This window comes from Glycine max, chromosome 10 (genome assembly GCF_000004515.6).
Source record: "Glycine max cultivar Williams 82 chromosome 10, Glycine_max_v4.0, whole genome shotgun sequence".
Lineage (NCBI taxonomy): Eukaryota > Viridiplantae > Streptophyta > Magnoliopsida > Fabales > Fabaceae > Glycine > Glycine max.
The window spans coordinates 39,483,473-39,492,762 of record NC_038246.2 but is presented as its reverse complement, the minus strand read 5'-3'; the positions used below and the strand labels follow the sequence as shown (position 1 = coordinate 39,492,762).

Sequence of the window (9,290 nt, the reverse complement as noted above, 5' to 3'; positions counted from 1 at the left end):
ATAAACCTAGCTATGGCTGGATATCTAATGATGACGAGGAGGAAGAAGAGCTAATAGAGCTACCTCTAGCTCCGTGGTTAAGTGAGGTAAATTAGTGTAAACAAGACAGGGTATTACATATAATTAGTAGAAGAGAACTATACTCTTCGAAAATGAACAAGGATAAAAGGAGTAAGTTTTGTCGTTTATAAGAAAATCAATGGTTAATATCTTCACATACTCGTGATTTATTATACATGTGTACTGAATATGGAACTATATACTTTTCTCTCTAATGATTAATAAAGAGTCTATCTACCATATGTAGTAAGTTGGTTCAGCGAAATATATGATTGTTATAAATTCCTGGTGTTTAATTTCTATAAATAAATAAAAAATATGTAATCAGTAGTAAAAGGGATAAGCCGGTCCACCTTTTAAGTTTTATTTTTTGGTGAATACATTTTAGGTGTTATGTAAGATATAAGATTTTTGTTTTAATGTGATTAAGAACTTTAATTGCATTGTAGCAAAAAAAAAAAAAAGAACTTGGGTGTTGTTGTGCTAGGTGCACTCAGCAATTAGTTGATTTGGCAAAATTGTCCTTTATTAAAAAAAAAATTAAAAAAAAAAGAAAAACGTTTCTGCCCAGCACCATTTCTTCTTTGCGCTTCCTTCCTCTCCTCAGGCGTCCATTTCTTCTCCGCGCTTCCTCCATTGCCGAAGCTAAGAAGGTTTTTTATTGCGTTTTCGTCACCTTCCACCATCTAGGGTACTGTTCTAACTTCCTTTCTCTTTTAATCGTGTATGCGGGCCTTAGGATAGACGACCTCTGTGTTTTTGCTTGTTGCGCAAGGGAGAAGACGGAGGTTCTTCCGCATGAACGTGCGGAAGAACCTTCTTCCGTAGGTGAAAGATGGTTTGTCTCCTTCGTGCGGAAGATAGTTCTTCTGTTGGTTCATGCAGAAGAACCTTCTTCCGCATGAACGAACGGAAGAACATCTTCCGCACAAAGGAGACAAACCATCTTTCACCTGCAGAAGAATGTTTTTCCGCATGAAGGAAATCTTTCTTGCGGAAGAACCTTCTTCCGCATCAACATGTTTTATTGTATATTGCTCATTTATTTTGAAGATTATCCCTGAACCATCATTTTATTCATATTATTAGTTAGTTTTTTTATTTATTTGCTATTACAAAGTGCATATGTATATGAGAAATGACAAATTGAATTATTAGTTAGTTCTTTAGAGTTCTGATACAACTTAGATATCATAAAAAATGATAAATACTAGTAAAAACACTCCAATACTTAAGTCAATAAGAAACTCTTCAAGGTGATGATAGACAAGATATATCAAATAGTACCTACTTGCTACAATGACAAAGATCTATGTAACAATGGCACAATTATCATTGATATCATTTTCACTTCTCCAAATTCGAAATAGATTTTATTATGCTCCCTGATCTCCTCTTCCGGGTAAACATCACATAGACATTGATGGAAATCTTGTTGGTATTTTGAGTCAAAAGCTTGGAACTTACGTCCTTTGACTATGATGCTGCATGAGAAGAAAAAAAAACTTTTCTCCCTTCTTATTCATTACATTAGCAAAAAAAAACTCATGCATGTGCAAAAGCCACTTCAGCTTATTTTTATATCCTTTCCGGTGACAAAGATACCAATTAGTATTTATTTTGGATTTCTATCTTTTTCTAATAATAGTTTGGATTTCCTGTGAGGAGAGAACTAGATGCATCCCATTTTTTACTTGGAGCACTTCCAAAAATTTTAATATTTCCCTAGCAAACCTAGATATATCACCACTACACACAACACACCATTGTTGCACTCAATGCCACCTCCACATCACACCATCATGCGCACGACTATGACCATGAACCTCCACGATGCATTGACCCACCATTGTGGTGTACCACTTCTATATAATTATAGATTGATCAATCCATAATACTCATGTATGTATTATGAATTGTGTAATTCATAATACATTCCGTAATACATACAAATGTATTTTGGATTGGGTAATCCATGATACAAATGTAGTACAGATTAACCAATATGCAATACATGCGTGCTTATTACAAGTTTCTCAATCCATGATACACACTTTCTTCTTCAACACCATTGTTGACCTCAACCACTACCTCTCCAACTCATTGGACTCAAGTTGATAGTTGACCGCCTCATGCTCTTTAATCACGACTGCGACATTGGCGGCACCATTCTCCACGAAGCCAAGAACAACCTAAGGTCACGTGTTCTCGCCGTGTATGCTAAGACCATGCTTGCTTCCTTTGCGGTTTGAGTCTAGGTTTGATGCTTTCATGGGATAGACTATATTTAGTGATGGTGTTGTGTGCGATGAAGAGAAGAGCAAGATTAGGACTATTACGAAAACAATACCACTCAACTCCTTGTTTTTCAACATCTTTAAGTAAAACAACCTACCATACTAGTAAGCAAGGGTTAGGAAGAACACTTACCATATTGTCATCCTTCATAAAACTCCTAGAATACAAAGCTTGTGCAAGAACATTTATAATAAAGGTTCACACTTCACATAGAACAATTTCATACTTGGGCAGCATATGGAGTAATAATTCCAATATCAGGAGGAAGCACCCCACTCTGCACTAGTCTCTTTGCATGAGCCATGGTAACCTCAGCTTCACCTTTATTAAAAGTGCTATCTTCTCCATCTTTCTTTTCTTCCATGTCACATCTGAATCTCATCAATATAAGCAGTTTGATGACATTCTTCTTGAAAACAAACTCTCATCCATATCAAACAATCTATATTTAATTCAGTTTGGTCATATGCTAAATTCTTGATTAGGAAGAGAATGATTCAAAACCAGTATACCCATTCTGAATATAGATGATTCAACACACCAAAACATTATAAACAGAAATGATGGTATCTCAATTTTCATTAGGAAGAGAATGGCATGCCTTCATTCCACATGTCCCTCCTAATCAAGCATAATGTCACACATATCATGACTAAATAATTTCACATGATAATGTCACACAAATTTCACATGACAATGTCACACATGTCATGCAGTAACACTTAGGGGACCACTCAACCCCTGCCAACAAGTGACAATGTCACACATATCATGAGAAGGTCATGTTCAAATTTCGCATGACAAGATCATGTCCAAGAAACATACAAAACTTAATTTGACCAAATTAGTAAGAAACATACAAAACTTGTATTTGAACAAATTAGTAATGACAAAGCTTTGTTACCAATTATTTTAATACTTAATTTTACCAAAAAAAAAAGTAAATGTTCTTCATGATTTTAGATCATGGTTAGAACAAGAGGGTTAGGTCGTGCCTCAGGAACTGGTAGAGGCAGAGACATGAGTCAGGATGCGCATCAGCCTGAAGTTCCTCAGCGTCGTAGGTCTATTGCTTTAGTACGTAGGCAACGGGTTCATGTGACTGAGGACGTTACTCAAACACCTGAGGATGTGCCTCAGTTGAATGAGGATGTTTCTCATGTGTCTAACGTTACTCCGGAGATGACAGGTGTCGTCGATGCTGCGGACGCAGAGGGAGTGGCTATTAATGGTAGTGAGGATTCATCTGCTGCTGATGAGGGATTCCCTGGTGGACCACGCGACCCATCGGTTTTGACTGGTTTTGCCAAGCATGTGGCACATAGCATCTGGAGTGGAGAGGTACTTACATTTTGACGTTGAGTAATTATATGATAATTATTTATAGTTGGATTGTTTTTTATATAGACATTTTTATAAATTGTTATGTGTTATTCAATTTAGGAACGACCCGAGCTGAAGTTGGTCTCTCACGGTAGAAAAGTAGATAAATTTGGGAGACCAACGCCTGAGATAGAAGACATGATTGCGGCCACCGGATTGAGTCCACTGATCAGGTGTTCGGTAATCACCACTGATCCTGGACTTATATCCGCGTTCGTTGAGAGGTGGCATAGGGAGACCAGCACCTTCTACCTGCCAGTAGGAGAGTTGACGATCACTCTGGATGATGTGGCGTCACTCCTACACCTTCCCATCACTGGCGCGTTGCATACCTTTGAGTCGTTGGTTACTTCCAAGGCGGTCGTGCTGTTGACGGAGCTGCTTGAGGTCAGCTTTGAGGAGGCTAAAGCTGAGACCCGTCAGGCGTCTGGGCCTTATGTTCGATTGTCCTGGCTCCGGGAAATGTATCAGAGCAGGTGTCGGGCCAGACGTTGGGTTGTAGCAGCCCGCGCGTATCTCCTCCACTTGGTCGGTTGCACTCTTTTCGCTAACAAGAGTGCAACACATGTTTATGTCGTGCACCTGGAGGCTTTCAGGGACCTGGCCCAAGCAGGGGGATTCTCTTGGGGAGCAGCAGCATTGGTGCACTTGTATGACCATCTGAATGAAGCGTCGCAGACCCTTACACAGTAGATGACCGGTTACATGACATTATTTCAGGTAAATATTGTGTTACTTATAATTTAAATTGAACTAGGACGAAATACATGTTTTTTTTTATTGATGTTGACTTCGTGTTTGTAGTGCTGGATTTACGAGCATTTTTCGACGATGCATCAGTGCGTCGTTGATGATCTTATGCTGAGGCAAGCCCACGTGCCTCCAGGTGGCTTACGAGTAAGGCTCATATGACGGGGATCAAGGGAATCCCATACCGGGCACGTATAGAAGCCCTGACTGTCACGGACGTGTGTTGGATGCCCTATGCAGAGCACCGAGTAGTTAGGGGCTTCGACCTGATCTCAACCTACACGGGCCAGCTCAGATGGGGTCAGATAGTCGTCTACGTTCGACCAGAGCGGGTGCTTCGACAGTTCGGGTACATTCAGACCGTCCCTCCGTTGCCTGTTTGTGATTCGTTTACGGGTCCTGATATAGACGACCGATGGCTGCACTTTTCAGACCATCTAGTGCCCGCGGGGGAGATCTGTGTAGTTCCTGGCCAGGTAGCGCCAGACTATATGGATTGGTTTTTCCGGATTTCGCACCCGTTCGTCACGCCGACCGAGGACGGTGTCGTGGTAAGCTAAAATTGTGTAATTTTTCATAATTTAAATTTTTTAAAAATCTGATACTAACTTTGTTATTTTGATTGTGACAGGTTGACTGCCAAGGATGTCAAGTGATTGCTGAGGATTTAGAGCGGATCTTCAACCTTAGGATGGTCACTGAAGGCACTGAGTTATATGACATCATGACTCGTTGCCTCAGGATCGCTAGAGGTGACACCACAGATGGAAGCCTTAGGCCGCGACAAAGACGACGCATAGAATAGGATACATATTTTTATTGTATTTAAAGTTTTAATTTTAGTATTCCTTTATATATGTGATAAGACAAATATACTTAGAGCATTTTTAATTTAAATATAAACCACACACACGTACATAGAGAGTTAAAAAGTATTTATCCAAATAAAACAAGATACAGGTAAATAACTAAAAATTATGAAATTAATTTTTTTTCAATATATAAAATAGAGAAGATAAAATAATGAAACAAGGTGATTTACTCCCGCTTTGGAGAAACTAAAAAATAATATTATTTCATCTTGGGAGACAGAAATTTGTAATTTATTAAAAAAATTACATGGGAATTTTTTTTCAAAGATTTTGAAGAACAGTTACTTTCTTTAAGTTAATTTAGATTATGAGTTCAAAATAGAGAAAAAAATCAAACAATAAAAATAGATGAAAATATTGTAAAAAAAATATAATATTTGAATAAATAGAAATAAAATAAAATAAATGAATAATTTTTTTTTTACCCGTTTGGGATAATGGAAAACAGAGTGAAAATAAATAAATAAGTTATTTAGAAATATTTTATACTAATTAAAATATAATTTTTTACTCTATTTTTTTATTAACATAAATTATTTATTATTTTTGAATTATCCAACAAAAAAATGATTTAATTTCTTAAGAAATTAAAAGGAAAAAAGTGAAATCAAGAAAATCACTTCCCCCCACATTTTACGTCAATTTGAGATAAAATAATAATTAAAAAAAACAAAACTTGGCAAACAAATCAATGCATTAAGTTATATATAAAAAAGATTGAAAGGGTTTATCATTTAATTATATAAATTTATTATTCAATTACTATAATAATAACATACTTTAACAATTATACATAATTTTGAACATATTGTTAGATCAAGTGGTCTCAGAATAATTAAAAAGGGGGTTGAATTAATTATTCCTAAACATTTACTAATTAAAAATTTACTCTTCTAAGACTTTTACTATGTTGTTAAGAGAATAAGGAGTAGAAGAGAAACTTAACCAAAAGTAAAAGCGGAAATTAAAATGCATACATCCAGTCCCCAGGCGACCTGCGGTCCTTGAGATTTCTTTCAACCTTGTAAAAATCCTTTTACAAGCAAAGATCCACAAGGGATGCACCCTCCATTGTTCTCTTTGAAACCCTAGTGGATGCACCCTCCACTAGAACTGATCCACAAGAGATGTACCCTCTCTTGTTCTCAGTCAAACCCAAGTAGATGTACCATCTACTTGTACCACAAAGGATGTACCCTCCAATGTGTTAAGACAAAGATCTCAGGCGGTTAAACCTTTGATACTTTGTGAATGGGGATACAAAAGAATTCTCAGGCGGTTAGTCTTTTGAAATCTTTTGTATATGGGAAAGGGAAGAATCAAAAGAATTCTCAGACTGTGTCGTTTTGAATTTTTTGACAAGGGAGAAGGGAGACACAAAAGAATTTAGGCAGTTAGTCCTTTGTTCTTTTGGAAAAGGGAGAAGAGAGACACAAAGAGTTCAGGCGGTTAGTCCTTGGCGAATTCTTTTTGGCAAAGGGAGAAGAGATGAAAAAGATGAATAGCACAAGTTTTGATGGTTTAGAAGACCAGAAAACTTTGGAAAGCTTTTGGCAAAAGGAGGAAAAAGAAGTTCAAAGAGACTCAGAAATTAATGTAGAAAAATTGCTTGTGTAAAGAATGAATTGGAGAAGATAGATGTGTAGATTAATAGATTGGATTGTTGTGAAATGCAAAACAAAGTCTTGTTTTCATAGACTATTCATGTCTAGTCAAGAGAACCATTAGAAGAGTTATGACTTTTAGAAAAACTTAAAACCAATTTGAAAAAGTCAAAAACTATTTGAAGAGTTACATCTTTTGATTTATTCAGAAACAATCACTGGTAATCGATTACCAAATCAGTGTAATCGATTACACAAAACTTTTTTGTGAAAGGATGTGACTCTTCACATTTGAATTTGAATTTCAACGTTCAAGCACACTGGTAATCGATTACCAAAACATTGTAATCGATTACAACATTTTGAAATCAATTGGAACGTTGTAAATTCAGTTGAAAGCTTTTTGAAAACCATTTTGCTACTGGTAATCGATTACAATAATCTGGTAATCGATTACAAGAGAGTAAAAACTCTTTGGTAAAAGGTTTTGAGAAAAATTCATGTGCTACTCAGTTTTTGAAAAAACTTTTTAATACTTATCTTGATTAAGTCTTCTCGTGATTCTTGAATCTTGATCTTAATTCTTCTTGATTCTTGATTCTTGAATCTTGAAACTTGATTCTTGAATCTTTGCTTGAAACTTTGCTTAACTCTTGATTCTTTGGCATCATCAAAATAACCTTGGAAGTCATTGCTTCCACACATATTATAATTAGTCATAAAAGTTAGAAAAACAATTAATTAGTACCAACGACATTAAACATCCTTTTTTCATATATAATACACATAAGAAATAGGTCACATACAAACAACAATAATCGTAAACAAAGCAACAAAGAGTTGTTTACACACTAACACATTACATTCAGTTGAATATGGTGGACACAAATATAATTCGCATGAAACACCGCGAAATAAAACTAGCATTCAATCCTACAACGACGTAACCACCTCATCCTCATTTTCCATAACCGGTTTACTAAAGAGAGCCAAAATTTCTATTGGCACAAATTGTTTCCAATAATTGGACTCTACCAACACCTTCAGCACGTCATCGTCAGATTTCAGCTCAATAATTTCAAATTTTAAAACTTTGTCAGAATACTCCAAATGAGCAGGTTGTCGAAAAAACAAATGCCTTACAAGTTAGGATTCATGAATCCTATGAGGAGGAATCCCTTTAGGTGCTACTTGCTTCATCAAATCCTTCAGTTCATCTATGGCACATCCTTTTGTAATATCAAATTTTTGGGGAATTTTTCCTGTGAATGTGTAACCTACAAAGTTGTTTTGGTGTGGCATGTTCCACCTTCCGTTGTAATACAAAATCGCATCATGAGTAGGAGTCATAGTGCGTTCAAGTAAGTTTAAAATTTCATCTAGTGTTCTACCAACGGTGCATAACAACTCAATCGGTCCAACACATGAAAATCGATCATTAGACATTAACATTGTGTTCACATCCATGTCATCTTTCAATTGCATACATTGGAAGTGAATTTTGTTACCTGTATCTTCGAGTGGTCACCGGTAATGAATTTCATCCACAACTTGATTGTCGTTTAGCTGAAGGGTGTTGTGTATTCTACTTTTAAGAGTTGAAAAATCGCACATGTTTGGTACTCGCATGGGCATTGGAGTTGAACTTTGAAAATAAACCCCACACTCGTTGTGAATAATGAATTCATTTGGAAAAATGAAGGCCAACCTTGAGTTGACGATCGTCTGAGAGGAAGTTTCTCCTAAGAATGTCATTGTTTGTCGATTTTTTTTTTGACAAAATGTGAATACCACTTGATGTGCGACAGATGGGCGCCTGGCCATATCTCATTTATATACATGGCATGCAGGTGCGTGGCTTCACTTTTAACAGATGCATCACGTCATTCAATATCGTGTCACGTTAGTCATTGTCGTGTCACATCAGTAATTGTCGTGTCACGTCAATCACTGTCGAGTCAAATCATTCATAGTCATGTCGTGTCACGTTAGTCATTGTCGTATCACATCACTACTTGTCCTATCACATCAATGAATGTCGAGTCACGTCATGCAATGCTTTGTGACTTACGACACTGACACATGACAAGCATGTCATTGCTTTTAAATGGACTAGCTCATCGATTTGTTCACGCAACAATTCATTAGTATTTCAATATTGACGTGTTACATCAAGACAAATCCAATCGTAAATACAAATACATAAATGTTACAGCTTCAGTGTTCGTTTAGGTCTACATGCATTGTTTTAATTGTCATTAGGCTTAAGTACTACTGCATTCTACCTACGTATGCAATTGACCACTGTTTTGCCTGAGGATAT

The 9,290-nt window shown here is 36.5% G+C and overlaps 2 protein-coding genes across 2 annotated transcripts; both read left to right on the top strand.

Moving 5' to 3' along the window:
- Nucleotides 1-3,324: 3,324 nt before the first annotated feature.
- Nucleotides 3,325-4,434, top strand: LOC102662715 (protein MAIN-LIKE 2-like). The gene is made up of 2 exons (XM_006590095.1): nt 3,325-3,699; nt 3,802-4,434. Exons 1-2 carry the CDS (start codon nt 3,325-3,327, stop codon nt 4,432-4,434), a joined length of 1,008 nt encoding a protein of 335 aa, XP_006590158.1.
- Nucleotides 4,435-4,649: 215 nt separating this feature from the next.
- LOC102662571 (uncharacterized) lies at nt 4,650-5,296 on the top strand. The gene is made up of 2 exons (XM_006590094.1): nt 4,650-5,042; nt 5,123-5,296. The coding sequence occupies exons 1-2, from the start codon at nt 4,650-4,652 to the stop codon at nt 5,294-5,296; spliced, it is 567 nt and encodes a 188-aa protein (XP_006590157.1).
- Nucleotides 5,297-9,290: the final 3,994 nt, after the last annotated feature.

Coding starts and splice junctions, on each gene's coding strand:
- LOC102662715 (XM_006590095.1), top strand. CDS start 3,325: ATGGTTAGAACAAGAGGGTTAGGTCGTGCCTCAGGAACTGGTAGAGGC. Junction 3,700..3,801: donor ATAGCATCTGGAGTGGAGAG/GTACTTACATTT, acceptor TATTCAATTTAG/GAACGACCCGAGCTGAAGTT.
- LOC102662571 (XM_006590094.1), top strand. CDS start 4,650: ATGACGGGGATCAAGGGAATCCCATACCGGGCACGTATAGAAGCCCTG. Junction 5,043..5,122: donor CGACCGAGGACGGTGTCGTG/GTAAGCTAAAAT, acceptor TGATTGTGACAG/GTTGACTGCCAAGGATGTCA.